Here is a 19,491-nt window from a genome sequence, read left to right on the forward strand (position 1 = left end):
GGCCGAATCTCCACTCCTGATCCCCCAGAGTCCTCTCCATCCTCCACTGGGAGGACACTAACTCTGCATGCCTGAGGCCTATAGTCACCTCTTCCCTTCTCACCCTTAGTGCTCTCTCCATTGCTGGCAATTTTTCAGTCAGGATTTGCTGCTTTTTTAAAAGATCCGCTCTGGGAATTATTCTGGGGAAGGTTCTGTGGTCTGTGTTATACAGGAGGGCAGACTAGAGCATCACAATGATCCTTTCTGGCCTGGGGATCTGACTCTCTCCCTGCAGGCTATCCAGAACCGAGATAGGGTGCAGCTGCAGTACTCCCAGAGCCTAGTCGAGAAGGACCAGTACCGCAAACGGGTTCGGGCCCTGGAGGAGGAGAGAGATGACCTTCGGAGCAAATTCAGCCAGGTGGAGGGTGTGGAGAGCACTCTGGAGGCACAGCTGCAGCAATGCCAAGGCAACCGGGATGTGGGCATGGTGGTGAGTGACAAGGAGCGGGTGGGGACATAGAAGGAAAGGACCCTGAGAGAGGGGAGGCTGGGGAGGAGACCCTGAGTGGAAAGGGAATGGGAAGAGAAGAAGGGAGGAGCTGAGGGGTCTCCAGAGGTTCTGGGCATAGAGGGAACCAATGACCTTCTCATTGGGTCCCTTCCTTCTCTCTCAGGTGGGCACCTCCTCCTACCCCCTCTGCTCCAACTTAAGCAGCATCTGGAGCCTGAGCGATAACCCCTACCCACTGGGGAATGGAGTCATGGACATGCTGGGTGTCCCTGCCATCACCTTTCCAGGGGACTCCACACACCACAGCATGGTAAGAGCAGGGAGCCTTAGCCTAAAACCTGCAGCCCCTCTGCAGAGCAGGTCTGTGTTGGCAGGCACAGAGGGGCGGGGGCTTGCCCGAGGTCACCTAGTGGGTCAGTATCAAAGCTGGGAGCAGAACCCAGGAGCTCCCAGTGTAGTGTTCAGAGCAGGGCCAGCCAGAGGATTCAGGGGGCCTGGGGTAAAGCAATTTTGGGGGCCCTTTCTGTAAAAAAAAAAAAAAAAAAAAAAAGGTTGCAATATTATATTCTCGTGGGGGCCCGGGGCAAATTGCCCCACTTTCCCCTGCCCCGGGCGGCCCTGGTTCAGAGGGGGCTCATTCCTGGGGAGTAGACTAGCGCCCCCCCCCAACCCACCAGTGCCCGTAAGTGCTCACTACTCTTGGACACAGCAATCAGTAGCCCTTGTACCTGGTTCCCTAGTTAGTATCACTGTGGATGTGATTTTCAGTCACACACAAAAGCTACAGGAGCAAACTAGGCTTCATTGAACTCAATGGTAAAACTCCCATTGACTTTAATGGGGCCAGGATTTCACCCCGATCCTTAGAAACTCCTAATCCTTGGCAATATCCTGCAGTGGCAAGTTCCATGGGTTAATTACACAGAGTCCTTGCTCTGCTTGTGCCCGTTGCCTTTACAGCTCATCCCTTCTGTGTTACAGTGGAGGATGAATATGAGGACCTGACAGGTATTTCTTTTATATTTCCCCTCCGTCAGACCTACCCACGGCCTCGACTGGGACCATGCCACTTGTTGGACAGATTGCAAAGGGATGGGGACTTAGTGAGGTGCAGCATTTTGTCTCATGTTTGCTGAGACCCTTCCCCCATCTGTTGGGGTGGCAAGGCCTGGCAGAGCCCCCAGGAACAGGGCAGGGGTGGAGAAGAAATGGGCACTGAACAGGAATAGGGTGACCAACAGCAAATGTGAAAAATCAGGATGGGCGTGGGGGATAATAGGACCCTATATAAGAAAAAGATCCCAAAATTGGGACTGCCCCTATAAAAAATTGGGACATCTGGTCACCCTAAACAGGAATATGGTGCCAGCAGCTCTGGCTGGGATCTGAAGGCGACCCACCCAAAGAGGAGCGGGTTAGGGGTGCCCCTGGAACTGGACTGAGGGCTGCTCTGAATGGTGGGTGTGGTGCAAGATGGTGTCTCTCTTGCTCCTGTTCAGGAGGTGACTCCAGAGAGTGAGAAGGACATTAACCGCCTTTCCACCTTCCCCTTCCCGCCCTGTGCTGGCTCCATCCTCCGACGGCAGAGGGAAGATGGATCCGTGCCCTTCAAAAGGTAACATATGGAGTCCTGGCCCTTCCGTACCTCACTGAAATCCCTTACAGGTCGCTTTGGTTCCAGCCTCCCCAGCAGGCGCTGCCACAGGCCGGGGCCCTGGTTGAGGGGACATAGCAGCGACTTCAGTCCCAGCTTCTGGGAGCAAGGGATGCTGTACAGGCAGGGGCGGAAGTGATGGCTGAAGGGAGCACTGAGGTACTGCCATCCTGTAAACTATGAACTGGGAAAGTATGTGCCGGAGCACATACGTCACAGACTAGGAAACAGGCCCTTGGCTGCCAGAAATTTGAGACTCATTGCAGGGTACAGGAGTGCTGGCTGGGAGGGAGGGAAACAGGAGCACAGCTGCTTGGGAGAGAAGCACCAACATTCAAGGGTGTAAGAATGCTGACTGCTCATGGAGAGGATGTCTCTGAGAGGAAGGGTGTTGGCAGCGCTGGCTGCACATGAGGGGAGCGAAGAAGCTGGCCATGTGTGTGGGGAAGAGCGGAGTGGAGAGGCTGTACTGGCTATGTGGGGCAGAGGGTCGTGCAGCACTGGCTATGTGGGGCAGGAGCAGGGGGCAGGCCATACTGGCCACCATGTGGGCGTAGAGGGCGGAGGGGCAGGCTGTGCTGGCTGTGTGGGGTTAGGGGAGAGCACAAGGGCGGGCCGCGCTGGCTGTGTGGCGTGGAGGGTCATGCAGCGCTGGCTGTGTGGGGTGGGCCATGCTAGCCATGTCAGGGCAGAGGGCGGATGAGTGGGCCACGCTGGCTGTGTGGGGTGAGGGGAGAGCAGAGAGACGGGCCACGCTAGTTGTGTGGGGTCGGAGGTGAGAGCAGAGGGGTGGGCTGTGCTGGCTACAGGGAGACCGTGCCGCTCTGGCTGTGTGAGGTGGGGGGAGAGCGGAGGGGCGGGCCGCGCTGGCTGTGTGGGGTGGCGGAGGGGTGGGTTGCCTTGACTGTGTGGGGTGGCGGGGGAGAGGAGTGGCGGGCCGCCCTGGCTGCATGGGGTTGGGGGAGAGCAGAGGGTGGGCCGCCCTGGCTGCTTGGGGGTAGGGAGTGGAGGGGTGAGCCATGCCGGCTACAGGGAGAGCAGGCCGCAGTGGCTGTGGGGTGGGAAGGTACCACTAAGGAAGCCCAAGCTGCTGGGAGAAATGGGGTTGCAGCCCTGGCTGCAGTGTGGGATGGTGCCCGTTTGGAAGGATGAGGGAATGCTGGCAGTGGGCAGGTGCTGCTGGGGAAATGGTGCAGAGCACAGGCTGTAGGGGAGCTGCTGTGGGGAGCCATGCGGGAATAGCAGGTGCACATCATGATGCTGCTGTTAGAAACACTGTTGCCTGGTAATTCCTATTTGTGTTTCCCTCTCCCTTCCAGCCTGTCCTGTGGGTCTTTTGGCAGCATGGAGGACATCACAGGTATCCGCAATCATGACTTTTACAGAAGAACTTTCCTGGGAACTACGGGAGGGGAGAGACAATGGAGAGAGGGGACAGGGAGCTGGCGCCAGTGCCATCCATCAATGAAGTGAGCTGCAAGGCTGTGTGCCCACTGGGGGGCACCATTGCCCCATGCTTCCCCTTTCAGCCACAGTAGCAGTCTGGAGGACCCGCCTGTCTCTTGCGGAGCTTTTAGGATATTCTGGTCTGGTATATGTAATTTATAGAGGGTTTTATTGATGGAGAATTCGATTCAGAGTCAGAGGGGTAGGAATGGGAAGAGATAAATGCTTCAGCTTCGGGTTGTTATCGGTTCTTGGTGACGGGCTGTAACTCTCAAGAGCATGTCCCACTGTATATCTCGGGGCTGGCTGGATTTGTGGCACGGTCTGTAGTGCTGTCTCCCCAGCTGGGTGGTTACAGGCTACCTGGATTCTGCTGTCAACCCCTGGCCTGTGGCGGAAAGGGGGTGGGGGTAGTTGCCTGTACTCAGAGTCCTGGCCCAGGAGCTCAGTGCAGTTTCTAAACCTCCTTCCATCCACAATTTACCTGTCTCACTCCAAACACCCTGTAGGTAGGACAGACCCTGAGCTGGACTCCTGCAGGATTCTGTGTCTATGCAATCATCAGTGGTGACTTGCTCTCTACTCTCTCTCTCTCTTTTCTAGGGAGTGTGAGCACTACTGTTTCATCGCCTGGTCTCTCCTCCCCTTCCAGCAGTGCATGCACCAGGATGAAGTCGGAGATCTGCTTGTCCACCATCTCTGACCAGAAGGAGCTCATCAGGTGGTGCTTTCCTTTCATTGACTCATTCTTGGGTTAGGCTCAGTGCTGGGGAAGGTGAAGGATTTCATCTCCTGAACACTGAGGCAATGGGGGATCCCACTCCCTGTCTCGGGGTGGTCTCCCCGTTCTGTCATTTCTGGGCTTTCCCAGATGGGACCGTGGCCGTATCTGGAAGGGCCGCTTTCTGATGGGATGAGAGGAGGGACACGGTTCCTTGCAAAGACAATAGGCTTGAATTTCCCATTGTTGTTTTCTCCCTCACCAGATCCCTGGTGGTGCAGCTGTATAGCATGGATCACCTGACCAACCCAGTGCCCCAGCACAGGGGGCTTGGAGGGGACATCTCCATCCTGGGGGGGAACAGAACAGGGATTTATGTCCAGTGGGTGAAGCCAGGTTCAGAAGCTGAGAGTACAGGACTGCGCGAGGGCTGCCAGCTCCTAGAGGTGAGTCTGGAGATTTGTCACGTTCTGTGGAACCACAGTCCATCTTAAACAGCAGACATTTATTAAACAAGTCAGCTACCACCACAACATAAACAACTGGGTCTCTGCACCGCTTGAGTCCCTGCTTTGTCTCCCTTGTTCACCAGAAGCCAATCCCTGCCTATGCGGTAAACAGAAACGAGTGCTTGAATAATATAATGGTAGTGAGCATATCAATACAAGTCTGTTCGGATACTGAATCTTTCTGAAATGAGTGGCTGTCGGGTTCCTTCCAGTCGGGGCAGTGGCAATACTGGGACCGTAATACCACCATGTATTTCCCTAGTGTCTGCCATCCTGCAGGTCCCAAAGCACTTCCAAGGCTGGCTCACTCCCCCGTGCAGCCATTTTGCCTCAGTGACAACTCTCACATTTTGTAGGAAGTTATGTGGAGAAGAACTGCTCCAGTGGAAGTGCCTTGGGGTATTTATGTCGGGAGAATATAATTACCTGACTTGCAGTTTGGCCAGGCCACTTGAATGAACAGCCCTGCTCTTAGAAAAAACACTCTTTTTTACAACCTTTGACACGCACCTCCAGCAACATGGCTTCATGCTGGGATACTGACTAGGAGGGAAGAACACCTCCTTTTGAATGTCCAGTACCTGAGTGGTCTCCCATCTGAGTATTAACAGCACCTGGTGCTGCTTAGTTGGAGAACAGGGTGGGTGGTGCTGGTGGCCTATGATACACAGAAGGTCAGACAGGATGCTCTGGTCATCCCTTCTGGCCTTAAACTCTATGGCTGTATGAACATCAGAGCCCAAAGCACCATGGGCTGCATGGGGCTATAAGGTTTGACAGTCAGAGAGGAGCCACAGTATGAAGAGCATTGGGGAGCGGCGTGAGCCATCTAGGCCAGCAGCAGAGGCTTTAGAGGAAGGTGCAAGAAATTCTGTAGTAGGCAGCTGTAGGGTATCCTGCTGTCAGGGATGGTCTCCCTCTGGATAGAGGCTGGGCTAAGCCCTGGATCATGACGATTTCAGTCCCTTCCAAAGCTCTCAATTGTCCTTTAACTCTACTGGAGCGCTGCGCGGAGGGAGCTGGGAAGTGGAGAAGGAAGGCCTATCATCTAATGGTACAAGCTGTTCTGTGTCTCCTCTCCCTCCTATCCTTCTTTCCTTGGCAGCTGAGGGGGACTTTGCCGAATGGGCAGGTGTTGTCTCTGGAAAACTGCACACGGGAGGTAGCTTACCTGAGCCTGCTACACTGGGATGACCCAGCTGGTCTCATCTTCTTGCCTGACATGCAAGGTAAATTCCTGTGGCTGCCGCTTGTCTTGGGTGTAATGATGGTTGTCAGTGGGGCAAAAGTTCCGCTTCCCTTCCAGGGTGAGATGGGGAATTCAACCTCCTTGTCCATTCAGCCCAGAGCAACCCGAGTCCTGGGCTCTGTTCCTTCCTACCATAAGACACTCTCCCCCTCCCCCCCCCGCCTCAGAGGAGAATTGCCATGTTTGTTCAGTTCCAGGCTTTGTCTTTCACACCAAGACCCATGTGGCTGTGAATATCAGTTCATGTAGCGCAGCTGTACAAGAGGCCCAGAAGTTCCAGCAATGACTGCCCACTTCACTCCTACCTGTGTCCCTTGGAGAAAGGCATGGGCTGTGGTGAATCTCATTCTGTCTCTCTTGTGCCAGGGTACCAGCCTCTCAAGGAGGCCCTAGAAAAAGGGAAGAAAGTGACTGGAGACTCCTTCTATGTGCGTACCAATTTGACCTTCCTGGAGCAGTCTGACCCCTGCTCCCTGTGCTTCAAGCGTCGGGAGATCCTGCATGTCACTGACACCATGCACCGGGGGCGGTTGGAGTGGTACTGTGCCCGCGTTGACCCCCTGACACTGCGGGACCTGGATAAGGGAACAGTGCCTAATTACAGCAGGTAATGCGAGCATAGGGGGCTGCAGTCCTTGGTAGGGAAGTCCTCTCTTTAGGGTCTTGGGAGTGGGGAAGGAACATTTGTCTTCCCCCCTTTTTTGCCTTTGGGTTCCCAGCAGTTCTGTAGTACAGGCTGTCTAGCTTCTTAAGGTCATATCACAGCGCCCCTTACTGTGGCATGTAGGCACCCCCAGGAGAAGGAGTGATAGAGTATATCCCTTCCCACTGATGTTCTAACAGAGCTTTGTGGGTTCAGCGGGGTATGCTCCCTTCAGATTCTGTAACTACCTGATGGTAATCTCTCTCCTCCCAGGGCTCACCAACTTTTGAAGGTACAGGAGAAAGGCCAAGTGCCAGGGCAGCAGAGGGGCTGCAGGAGTAATGTAAGCTGGAGGAGAAAGTGGTGGAAAGTGTGTGTGTTTGTGTGTGTGGCGGGGGTGGGGGGGACTGCAATACCTGTAATCAGCACTCACTCAGTGTGGCGCTCTGTGTCATGTCCACTGCTAGATGGGGACATATAGGCAGGGCCGGCTCTAGGGTTTTTGCTGTCCTAAGCTGTGGGGGGAAAAAAAGCTGCGATTGCAATCAGCTCTACTGTCACCGCTTCGGTCTTCGGCAGCTGGTCCTTTGCTCCACGAGAGAGTGAGGGACCCGCCGCCAAAGAGCCAGACATGGCACCTGTCATAGTATAATTCCTCAATCTGAACCTTAGAGTTCAAATGTGAGGTACTAGCATAAATTCCTCTAAGCTTATTTACCAGCTTAGATCTGATAGCGCTGCCACCAGCCAAAAATTCCAGTGTTTGTTCTCACGTTGGTCTCCCCAAAACCTTCCCTGGGGGACCCAAGACTCAGATCGCCTGAGTCTCAACATAAAGGGAAATAACCCACTCTTCCCCGCTTTACCTCTCCCAGGCTTCCCTCGCTGGGTTACCCTGGAAGATACTGTCTTAAACTCCTTGAATATACAAAACAGAGGGACAATTCACCTTTCCCCCCTCCTTCTTTTCCCCTCCATCTTTCCCTGAGAGAGACAGTAATTCTGGCACAGAGATTCTATCCTTGAGCTCAACTAGAAAAGAAATCCAACAAGTTTTAAAAAAGCTTATATAAAAAGAGAAAAAGACATAAAAATGGTCTCTGTATCAAGGTGACAATATACAGGGTAATGGCTTAAAAGAAAATGAATAAAAGCCTTATCCAAAAAGAAATACAATTAAAACATTCCAGCAACTTACACACATGTAAATAAAAAAACAATATAAAACTACCATTGTCTTATACCTGTTTTACAAATGGGAAACAGAAGATTAGAAAGCCTGAAGGTAGAGAGATCCTCTTCAGAGCGAGGAGGAGACATGCGACAAAGAACACACACCATATACATAATATATATAGAAAATTGGTTTCCTGATTGGTCCTCTGGTCAGGTGTTTGGTTCCCTTTGTTAACCCTTTACAGGTAAAAGAAACATTAACCCTTAGCTATCTGTTTATGACAGCACCCCTTTCAGTTGGCCAGCCCAAGCAGCTGCTTGCTGGGCTGGTGCCTGGAGCCGGCCCTGCATATAGAGGTGGATGAGCCTGTTGCAGGCTTGGCTGGCAGAGCTGGGGCTGTTGGTTCTAGTAGTAGTGGTTGATGCTTGTGCTCCAGAAGGCCTAGGGTCAATCCCAGCATGGCGTTACATGCTCATTTGACCAAGTGTGCCCTGTGCCTGGATTCTCACCTTCACTGAAACATGCTGTGGGGTGAACAAAGGGGAGAGGAGAACACCTTGCTGGAGGCTGTCCAAGCCCCCTGCGTGCTGTGGGAATGAGAAGAGCAGTCAAGGCCATACCATCTACTCTCCCATGGCTGGAGCATGGAAGTACCAGTGTTCGCTCCCTGGGCTGGGCATAAAGAGCAGGTCTGCAGTGCTGGGTCTGGAAGAGCTGGAGTCTCAGTCTCTTGCTTCCCTGGGGCCTGGGTCTGCTGCAGGGGCCAGGCCTGGGCAGGGGCGGCTCTAGGTATTTTGCCGCCCCAAGCACGGCAGGCAGGCTGCCTTTGAGGGCTTGCCTGTGGGAGGTCCCCAGTCCCACGGATTTGGTGGCAGCCTGCGGGAGGTCTGCCGAAGCCGCGGGACCAGTGGACCCTCCACAGGCAACCTGCCTGCCGCCCTCGCAGCGACTGGCAGAGCACCCCCAGTCGCTTGCCGCCCCAGGCACGCGCTTGGCGTGCTGGTGCCTGGAGCTGCCTCTGGGCCTGGGTGCTCTGTGGGTCTCAGCCTGCCTGGGGGAATGCTCAGCAGGCAGTGCTCTGCTGTGTGGGATGAGGGTGGTGCTTCATGTCGGTGAGCGAGCATGGAAAGGTGGTTGTGAGGGGGAGGCCTGAAATGCTGCTCTGATCTTTGCATACTCCTCTAAACGGAGCCCCTGAACCTCCTGCGGTCTGGGCCTCCGTGCCTCCCCCTGCCCATCTGCCTTCCAATGTGAGCCCTTTCTGTGCCAGTGGAGAGCAGTGGAGTGAAGAGTTCTGTGTCCCTGGTCTCTCCCCCGTTCTCCTCAGCTGAAGAAACGGACCCTGGGCCAGCTGCGGCTGGTGAAATCCAAATCGCCCGGGGAGCCTCCTCCGCAGCTGCTGCTGGACCCCTGCCCAGGTGAGCTGCTGCTCTGTCTGTGCCCTTCTTTGGTACAGCCCCTCAGGGGAAGAGGCTCCCTTGGGGACAAAGTCAATCCCTATGAATAGTACCTGGGATGTCCCTGATGTGACCCCTCTGTGGCTGTTTGCCTGGCAGAGCTGGGAACACCCTCTACCCTCCCCTACGACTCCATCTTCACTATCATAGGTTGAGGTCAGACAGCCTGGCCAGGAGGTTCCTTGTGGGACTTGGAGGGCTGCAGGGGGCAGTGGGTTTGTGCAGCCCCTTGAGAGAGAGGAGTGCCCTGTGTGTGTCCCTGCCCTGACCCTGCACAGTGCTCAGAAAGTGGGGCTGGGGCAGCTTCATGGCCTACCAGGCTGAGATTGGGAGGAGTTTGGCGGAAGCAGTGGGGTTGGGGTGACTGGCGGGTGGGTGTGGGTCTGGCAGTGGATGCAGCGGGGTGTGGGTGTGGCGGGGGTGGTGGCTTTGGGATGACAGGTGGGTCTGGCAGTGGGTGTAGTAGGGGGTTGGGTGGCTGTATGTATTGGGGCGGGGGTGCACATGGGAGGAATGGGCATGACGTGGGGAGACAGGAACGATCTCTGTGCTGCTGACAGCTCTTAGCTCTTGTTTACTCACTTATCTGTCTTCCAGACCCAGACAGGAGCCCAAAGCCCTACAGCCTTGTGCGTCCCCTGGTGGTGGAGGCCCCTCGCCCGGTGGTGCTCTCCCCTGACTGCATAGCCCCCAGGCTCATCAGGAACCTGTTGGACCTGCCTACCTCGCGCCTGGACTTTCACCTGTGCCCAGCTGGTGAGCAGGAGCAATCAGGTGACTTACCCAGAATCCCATAGGGAGTGTGTGGTGGAGTCACCCCTCCCCCTGGAACAGACCCCAGCTCTGCTGAGTCCCAGTCCCTGTGCTAATCACTCGGCCCTTTTTGGGGGGAAGATTGCCTTTTTCCTCCTGCTAATCTGCAGCCACTTACCAGGGAGAGGGTCCAGGGCCAGTGCTTCCATTTAGGCGACCTAGGCGGTCACCTAGGGCACCAGGATTTGGGAGGGCGGCAGACTGCTCCGGTGGACCTCTCACAGGCGTTCCTGCAGACGGTCCGCTGGAATGCCTGCGGGAGGTCCACCGGAGCTGCGGGACCAGCGAGCCGGCCCTGCACCTAGGGTGCCAAAAACCCTGGCGCCGCTCCTGAGAGGGTCTTGATAGGTTGCAGGGGCGCTGGAACAATTTGTATAGTGGAGGTGCTGAGAGCTATTGAACCAAACTGTAAACCCTGGATATGATGGAAACCACTTCAAGCCTGGGGATGCAGCAGTATCCCCCACCCCTAGTTCCAGTACCTATTATAGGTCATTCCTATCTCTAGAGTTGGTGATATCCATGCCCATGGGAGGCCCTCTCCAGTCAGGTGTGGGAGCTGTCTAAGAACCCAGGAGATCTGAGATGTGCACTTCCAGGTTTTTCAGGGATGGGGAAAGAGGCCTCAATATCCTCCTCAGCAGCCAACGCAATGATCTCTGGCTCTTCCTTCCTGGCAGCTGTTCCGTCTGCCCCATCTTTCAGCCATTTCTAACCAGCTAGTGTCCCATTTTCCTTGGGCCTCTCCGAAACACCTGATGCCTCCCATCATAATCTTGTCTGCAATTGTCTTCGGCCTGCTGAAGGGCCAGCTTCCTTCCCGAGCTTTTCTGTGCCACCAGGGATCCAGCCAGTCTCTTGGTCTGGTTGGAGCATCTTCCTTTGGTTGGATGGTGGTCGCTGTAACAGGTTCCTGCAGATTGTTCATAGCCTTCCCAGGGAGCCCCCTGTCTTTGGCCTGAAGGACTCCAGCTCTGCTAGCTCTGTCTCTTCCTCGCTTGCCTCCAGGTGACCACTGTAACCAGCCACAGCGCCGTGCGCTCGCTCTTGCTCCTGTAAGGACGTCTCTCCCTCTCGTTTTTGTTGTTTTACTGATTAGCACGGCTGGTTGGGAAGCTATTTTCTTTTCCCGCAAGAAATTTCTATGGGAACTACTCCCCCACCACCGCCACCCCTTTTCATTGGTGTTTCCCTTCAGAAATGTCCAAACTGGAAAATTAAAAAAAAAAAAAATTGAGGTGGAGGGTTAAAATCTCCATTTTCCATTGCAAAGGAAAATTTTGAAAGAAAACATTCTGCCTAGCTCCACTCACGAGCTGTGTGACTTGTGCAGCTTATGTGCCGTCCTGCGAGTGACCTGTCCTGCACCCTTTGGACCCCACTCTCACACCACACTGTGGCATTGGAGGGCCTATGAAAGCCACTTACAAGGGCTGTGGACATCAACCATGGTGAGGATACAAGCTCCCCTTCTAGCTAGCCTGCTCCTCACCCATGGACTGCCCCTGCCCAGGGTGAAGGTGGGTCTAACAGGCATCGTCCCTCCACATAGCCAATGCCACAACTCAGGCAACTGCGCCTGTATTTCCCCTTGTGGTCCACCCACTCGCAGGTTCCTGGCTCTTCTGCTGTCACCTCTCTTGGGCAGAGACCCGCAGCTCTCTCTCTCTTCTGACCAGGATTTTTTCCATGCTGCACAGCTCCCTGCCTACACTGTGATATCCGCAGCAAGGCAGAGTGCCTCAGCAAGCCAGCTTTGCCTTCCTTCCTCAGAGGCTATACACAGTGTGATTATCCACAGTTAAGTTACCACACAGCGCTTTCTAAGCAAGCACACTTATTCTTAAAGTAAGAGCATTACAGAGAAAATATTAAAAACAAGAAAAGAACCTATGGGCCTACTAATAAGCTTACAAGGGCTCTGGCTGGTAAGCAGCCTTTCAGATCCCACCAAGGGTTTTCCCCCTGTGTTCACAAGTTCATAACAGCTGTTAGTTCAGAACAAGGTCCCCCCCTGTGGATCTGTGAGTCACTCTCGTGTCCAGTTTGGGCCACTGATCTTGTCCTTATGTAACAGATCATCAGCGCACAGTGGCTTTCTTCTCAGGGTGCACCTTTAAAAGGCTGGGTTTGGAGGTGAGAAGTTGCCATCCCCTCCTCCCAAGTATTTTCCAGGGATCTCACTTGGTTTGTCCGGCATATTGTTTCAAGGAGTCTTGTGATGCTCATAACACTTCCCAGAGCTTACATGAGTCATGTGTCCTAGAGGCATTAAATACAACCACATAATAACTGGTAAACAGCTGCATTTTTAACACAATGAATTCCTAGGATACTGAAACCTAATTCAATGAGGTTTAATGTAATTCAGTAAGGCTTGTCTAGGATACTGCACAAAATTGCCATATCTGTCACAGCCAACTCACTCTGCCTCCCTCTGCAGAGACCCTGGCTAATGACGAGCCAGCTGCTACCCCTTCTCAGGAGAACTGCGTGGATCCAGGTTCCCTCCAGCACCAGAGGGAGAGCAGGAGGATCCACACCATCCAAGAGTGCATCAGCAAGGTGCTGAGCAGAGAGCAGCAGTTCTGGACACTGCCTACTGGGTGGTCGTGGGGATGGGGTACTAGGAAGAGGATGGGATTATTGAATGGGAGAGAAGGAGGAAGGGAAGAAACCACTGAATGGGGAGGAGAGTAGGGGGAAGGAAAGGAGTCAATGACTTGGATGCTGGGAACCTTCAAAGGAGTTCTCCAGCTACTAGCTTCCTCCATCAGACTCCGGGGCCCCATCAAGCATTGGGTCTGGTCCCTTTATGGAGTCCACATCAGGCCCCACTCAAAGGGGGAGCAACAGGTGTTAACGCTAATTATGCTAAACACTAATTAATCAGTGAGGTTTGCTCCATCCCAGCACCTCCTCACATTCTCCAAGAGAGGGCGGAATGAGGAGAACATGGGCTCTGTGGAAGAAGCCCTGGTAGGCCCAAGATGCACGTTGCAAATGCATGAGGGGACGGAGGAGCTAGGAGGGCCCCTGGCCAGGCTGGACACACAGCCTCTTGTGTATCAAATGACCCTGCTCTTTAATTCTCTGATTCCCTCTTGAGTCTAACTGTAAATCCACATGTAATGGAATTACTACTGGAAAAGCAATGATATCTCACAGTATGGGGCTTGATTTAATGTAACTGTCAGGGACTTTGGGTTATTTCTTTTCCATTTAAATCAGTAAATCTATGCAATTTCCTTGCAGAATAAACACTGCCTGCTGGAGCTGGGCCTCCAGAGGGTGAGGGATCTAATTAAAAGTGAAATATACCCTATCATTATCCACGTGGAGGTCACCGAGAAGAACGTCAGGGGACTCAGGTACAGAAAGCCCTTCAGAGGACTAGCAGAGGTCATACCATGGTAAAAGAGTGGCTCTGGCCCATGCTCAAAGAGAGAGAGCAAAGGGAAGGGGGTGGGCATGCTGCCTGGGGGCGGAGGAGTCTCTGGGGGGAGGGGCCGGGAGCCAGAGGCAGATTAAGATTTATTGGGGCCCTGGGCGCAAAGAACCTTCTGCCCACCCACTGCCTTGGGGCCTCGCCCCCTGCTCCTCCCCTTCCTCCAAGTCTCACTCCCTTGCCTGGCCAGAAGTTGTGCCAGTTTGGGGAGTCCTGGATTCTCCATCTTCCCTGGGCAGCATGCCCAGGAGGGCAGGGACACAGGCTGGGGGCTGCTTTCGGGCATCCCACCCAGGGTGAGTGGGGGTTCTGGGGCTTGCACAGCTCCCTGGGTGGTTCTTATTACAGCCTTGGGTAACCATAAATCCCATTTTGGCCAGGACAGTCCTCTTTTTTTTTTTTTTTTTTTTAAGCCCTGCCGCAAACTTCCTGACTTTTTGTCAATACTGGGAATTTGTCCCATTTGCTCTTGCCAACTGCAAATGGGACAAATGCCCAGTTTTGCCAAAAAGGGGCTCAGGAGGAGGGGGAGTGGCAGGGCTCAGGCTAGATCTGAGCGTGGGGAGGGGAGGAGAGGGGCTCGGACCAGTGACTCCACCTGCTGGGGATGGGGGGCAATCTGCTCACTGGGCTTCGGCTTCTGGCCAGGGAGCGGGCCTCAGGGGGAAGAAGAGAAGCAGGGAGTGAGGCACCCACAGGGCAGAGGGGAAGTCAGCACCTTTGGGGGGCTCCATGCACTGCCTCTGCCTGCAGGCATCGCCACCCGCAGCTCCCATTCGCCGCAGTTCCTGGCCAATGGGAGCTGCAGAGTCAGCGCCGGGGGCAGGGGCAGCGTGTAGAGACCTCCTGCCCCCAACCCAGGGGCCGCAGGGATGTAACGGCTGCTTCCGGGAGTGGAGTGGGGTCAGGGCAGGCAGGGAGCCTGCCTTAGCCCTGCTGCACCACTGGACTTTTAGCAGCTTAAAATCTCCCAGATTGGCTCCAGTAGTCTCCGGGAGACAGTGCCTGATTCCGGGAGACTCCCGGCAACCCTACGCCACCAGCACCCGGACCGTGGCTCTGCCCTGAAACCCCCTCGCCAACTGGACCACCTCTCCCTGAGGCCCTGCCTACATTCCACTCCCACTCCGTCTCAGGCCCCGCTCCTGCTCGGTCAGTCAGCCTCCTCCCCTGACATCCCTCTGTCCGCTGTTCACTCCTCTCTGCCCCCTCCCTCAAGGCGTCCCCTGCCTGTTGCTTGCTCCTCAAATGGCGGGTGAGGGTGCACCAGACGCAGGGGTGGAGTGGCGGGTGGTTGGGGGCTTTGGGGGAAGAGGTGAAGTGGGCAGAGGAGGAGCAGGTGGTTGGGCCCCAAGGGGAGAGGAGGAGCAGGGGGTGGGGCCAGAGTATTCTGCCACTGGTGGGAGTGCTGCCTGGGTGGGGGCGAGTCACTGGAGGGAAGGGGCAGGAGCGCTGGCTGTGGTACACTGGGGTACCATAGCTCTCCGGGTGGGTGATGTTTATGGCTGTTTCCCTTTCTCTGTCAGGAGCTTACTGCGGAAGCCAGGCCAGCGTGACTCTGATGTGGTGAAGCTTTGCCAGAGCGCTGAACAGTCTCTCCACGCTCTGCCCTGCTCATGGGCCTGTGTGGATGCCCAGTCCTGGTGCCATGCTGAGGAGCTGGTGAAAGTAGTGCGGCTCTGCATCTTCCAGGAGCAGAACAAGGTCGTGTGGGTTGAGGATGGCGAGCTGTGATCCCACACCTGGCAGAGCTGGGGCCGTGTTTTCATGTTGGGAGGCTCCTTATGAGGGAGTGGGGCGCTAGCTTCCTTTCCCAAGGGCTGTGCCTGGAGCACACTTGGCTTCTTTCCTTTATCCCCAAACTGTTTCTGAAACAGCATGCCACTTCTCCCTGATCAGATGCAGGGGGATGTCTTGCCATCGGTGGAGGTCTGGAAGGACAAGGTGGCCTCTCATGTGTCAGGGAGTTGGGTCCACTTCAGGCTGCTTAGAGACTGGACAGGATGGGGGTAACATGCAGAGTTGGACTCCTTTCCCTTCATGTCCAGGTTTAGTGGAGGGATTTTCTTCAGAATCTCCTCACAGCTGGTAGCTGCTGCTCCCCCAGAAGTGCTGTTGGCACCCAGACCCTGTGTATGGCCCAGTCATTTGGAGAATCAGACAAGAGGGGAAGTGTGTGTGTGTGTGTGTGTGTGTGTGTGTGTGTGCCTTCTCCTTCTCCCCTTCCCCATGATGGCTCTCTATGGCATCCTGTCTACCTCAGCTGATGTCCTGATGGAAGCGGAGGTGGTACACATGCCCTGCCACAGGCAGAGTGACACTACGTGGGGTTGGTCAGGCATCCGTAGTGGGTGGTAATTGTAATCGTTATGGTGTATAAATTATTAATGGACCTTTTTAATTGGAAACCTGTATATAAAAGAGAATTAAATACCATTTATAATGGGAATGGAGTTGGGGCTGCTGCTTGCATTAACAGCTGGCCTGGGGTGCCAGGGGATTTCTCTCCTATCCCTACCTCATACATCTCCTAACTTGCTCTCTCCCCTGCACAGCCTTCCCAGCTCTCTCTAGCACGCACTCAGGCAGCTGGTCCCTCTCTGGGAAAGTCAAGGGAACACTGAGGGCACTTGCCCGGTTCTCCCAGAGCCTTTGTCCCTGTAGCTCTGGTTACCTCTGGGAATCTGGGGCCTCCGCCATCTGGGTCCTTCTCCAGGGGAACAATAGGAGAGGGGACTGCTGGAAGGCTGGGGCTTGCCTCACCCTTCGAACAGAGGCTGTGCTCACCCCACCACTCTGCCTCTGGAGCTGGCGCCAGCTGTGCCCAAAATCCAGCTCCTCCCTCCCATCCTGCCCTCTCCTCTCACATGCTGAGGGAAAAGGAAGAACAGAGAAGCAGAGTGGGGAAGAGACAGACATGAAGGGAAGGAAGGAGAGGAGTGGAGGGGGTCAGGAGGTGGTGGCTGTGCAGCACACTCCTGGGAGTATGTCTGGTGTTAGAAGCACCCCCTGCGGGAGCGATAGCGCTCTCAGTCACTCGGTTAGCTTGGAGAGCCCTCCCCCCATCGGTGGCAGGGCTGCTTTGCAGAGCAGTTGCTGGCCGAACTGCGGAGTCCTTCAGCACTTGGGAGAGGCTGGATGCTTGGGGAGTGCCGGGGGACTTGCAGATGTTGAAAGGGAGGGCGGACAGCACTGGAGCTGGTATGTGCAGGCAGACAGAAAGCTGGAGAAAAGTGTGGGCCAGGCAGGGCTGGGGCCCCCCTGCACAACCCCATGCTCGGGGTGATGGGGAGCAGCATGAAGAGAGGAGAGCCCTGGGTGCAGGTCTGCGTGTCCCCAGGACTGGGACAGCGTGGGCTGGGAGCAGGACAGGCGCCAGGGTTTCTGGTGCCCTAGGCGCCGGGCCATTTCGCCGTGCCGTGCAGGTCTCGCGGCTTTGGTGGAGCTGCCGCAGGCATTCCTGCGGAGGGTCCAGTGGAGCTGCTGCAGGCATGCCTGTGGCAGGTCCACCCGAGCCGTGGGACCAGCAGACTGTCCGCAGAAATGCTTGTGGGAGGTCCACCGGAGCCACGAGACCAGCAGGCACGACTGCGGCAGCTCCACTGGAGCCGCCTGCCGCCCCCCCCAGCAAAAGGCCGCCCCCCCGTAATGCTGGCGCCCTAGGTGACTGCCTAAGTCGCCTAAATGAAAGCGCCAGTCCTGGCTGGGAGGGGCAGAGATCAGCAGAGGCTGAACGCTTGTTGCTTTTGCAGGATGTGGGAAATGGGTCCAGGCAGAGGATGGGCTAGACAATGCCAAAGTCCCCTTTGTGTCCCCGTAATGATGCTTAGCCCTGAGCTAGTGCTATGTGGTTTTCCAGCTCTGGGCAAAGATGAACCCGCTGATCCTCACAGCTCCCCTAGGATGAGGTAATTTGTTCTTACATCAGTCTTTACCTACAGCCACAAAAACCTTGAGGAACCTCCTGGAGTGGCCCTACAGCAGTACAGAATGTAGCCCAAGAATTAGCCAGAGACTTCACCCTCATCCAGATGCGTGCCCCCTCCACCCCCTCACCCCACCCATCCCAGGGACGTCACTGTTGCCACCAGTGTGCCTCTTGCAAAATGACCTCTGTTGGAACAGCCCAAGGGTGACCCCTCCTGGAGACTGCCCTGCTAGCAACCCCCTCCTGCTGAAACAAGGGAGACAGTCGCTCAAGTACCGCCATTGAGTGCAGTTGTGACAGCACCACAGGACCCAGGCTGCTGAGAGATTTAGAGGTCAAAACCGACACCTTCCACTGCACCCAGGTGCTAACAGGCAGCCAGTGCAGCTTCTGGAACACTGGGACTGTCTGCGAGCCACACCGTGTTTCCCCCAGGAATTGAAATTACAGGAGATGTTCAAATTTACATGGGCGTGGGGTGGAAAACGACTAATTTGGCAACACTGCCTATAGCTAGTTGACTACTGGGGGGGCAGATAGGGGAATGTGGGGGGCACGGGATGTAGGGAAATTCCTGACAGTGATTCAGGATCTTCTGCCCCCGCTGAGGCTCCTGAGGCGTCAACAGGCAAGGCACCATGGAGTGTGCACTGCAGTAATCCCCAGGTTGGCTAATTGGAAGGGTGCACCTCTGAATGCCGTGGCTGTGCCCCCACCAATCCGTGACAGAATGTGCTGCTGTTCAAAGGGTTCTACAAATACAGCCATTGGGGAGCCTTCTACGGGAGCTAGGGAGACACTAGAGCTTTGGAGATGCTCTTGTTAGTTGCACAACATAAATTGTCAGCGGGGCCACTGCTGTCACCTGGATATGTGGCAGCAGGTGTGGATGAGAAAGGACCCCATAGATGTAGGCATTATCCCCATTTTAAAGACAGGGAAATGGAGGCACGGATGACTTCTATAAGGTCACAAGGCAAGTCTGGCAGAGCTCGGAATAGCACATTGGAGATCCTGACCCCCCCCCCCAACACTGCTCTAACCACTAGACAGCATTGCCCTCTCTTTCCCAGGCTTCTTCCAGGAGTCATTCCATTCCCTCCTGGTTTGTTTCAGAGGTCACATTGGCCTACGCTGATTCATTCCACAAGCCCAGCTCCAGCTGGTTCTAGATGTGATGGAGGGGGAAGAGGGGAATCCAAGGTAAAAATTAACCCAGTAATGTTCCCTGGCTTCAGTTCCATTCTGCACTGTATCACTCCTCCCTGGGGGGGTGCCCGAATTCCCTGCCCCGAGATGTAATGCTGCTTGATGTAGAGGAATGAGTCATGGGTTAAGGAACAGGTGGCATGTCATTAGCAGCCGTGGGCACCAATTACCAGCCGTAAAAGCCTTGTACAGTCCTAATGTAAAGAGTCATTTAGAAAAACTGTTCTACCTGCCCTCAGGGGAGGGGAGCTGCTGGAGCGTGCATCTGAGTGCGTGTGCAGTCAAGGGTTGGGGGTGGATTTCCAAGTCCTCCACTAGCAAAACTTCCCTGCCATTTCTCTCGCTGACTCAGCGCCACGGGAGTTAACATTAGCAGCTGTAATGTACATGGCTGACCACTGACCTAAGCACTCTGTGGAGGTGATCTGCTCTGAGCAGGGTTAGATGGCATGGTGAGCAACATAACTAAGCTAAGGGCTAGATCCCCAGCTGCAGCTGAGAGATGTGAAATGGGAGAGCTCAAATGGCTGGAAACCTTGAGGTTGCTCTAAGTTATGCCCAACTATCCATGGGCCCAAGGGGAAGGTCCAACAGCTGGGATCGCTGGAGTGTAGGGATGCCTTATCCATCCCCCTTGCAACAGGGCAAGGAGTGGCAGTGAGCCAGTTAAGCTGGCATTCTAGCTGCTTTGTGTCACTTTGCATAGGGCCCTACAGAACCTGAGACTGGACCTGGAGCTGC

General features: G+C 55.0%; 1 protein-coding gene across 1 annotated transcript in view; it reads left to right on the forward strand.

Annotated features, from left to right (window-relative positions):
- CARD10 (caspase recruitment domain family member 10) overlaps positions 1-15,733 on the forward strand; it is a 28,022-nt gene extending 12,289 nt beyond the window's left edge. The window contains exons 9-22 of the mRNA XM_075063819.1: positions 278-475; positions 660-806; positions 1,996-2,111; positions 3,470-3,510; positions 4,200-4,317; positions 4,583-4,763; positions 5,932-6,055; positions 6,442-6,682; positions 6,992-7,061; positions 9,223-9,313; positions 9,950-10,126; positions 12,609-12,730; positions 13,421-13,536; positions 15,140-15,733. Of these exons, the coding sequence (XP_074919920.1) occupies positions 278-475; positions 660-806; positions 1,996-2,111; positions 3,470-3,510; positions 4,200-4,317; positions 4,583-4,763; positions 5,932-6,055; positions 6,442-6,682; positions 6,992-7,061; positions 9,223-9,313; positions 9,950-10,126; positions 12,609-12,730; positions 13,421-13,536; positions 15,140-15,347 (1,950 nt within the window). The 3' untranslated portion in view covers positions 15,348-15,733. The remainder of the gene's footprint in view (positions 1-277; positions 476-659; positions 807-1,995; positions 2,112-3,469; positions 3,511-4,199; positions 4,318-4,582; positions 4,764-5,931; positions 6,056-6,441; positions 6,683-6,991; positions 7,062-9,222; positions 9,314-9,949; positions 10,127-12,608; positions 12,731-13,420; positions 13,537-15,139) is intronic.
- Positions 15,734-19,491: the final 3,758 nt, after the last annotated feature.

This window comes from Chelonoidis abingdonii, chromosome 1 (genome assembly GCF_003597395.2).
Source record: "Chelonoidis abingdonii isolate Lonesome George chromosome 1, CheloAbing_2.0, whole genome shotgun sequence".
Classification (NCBI taxonomy): Eukaryota; Metazoa; Chordata; order Testudines; family Testudinidae; genus Chelonoidis; species Chelonoidis abingdonii.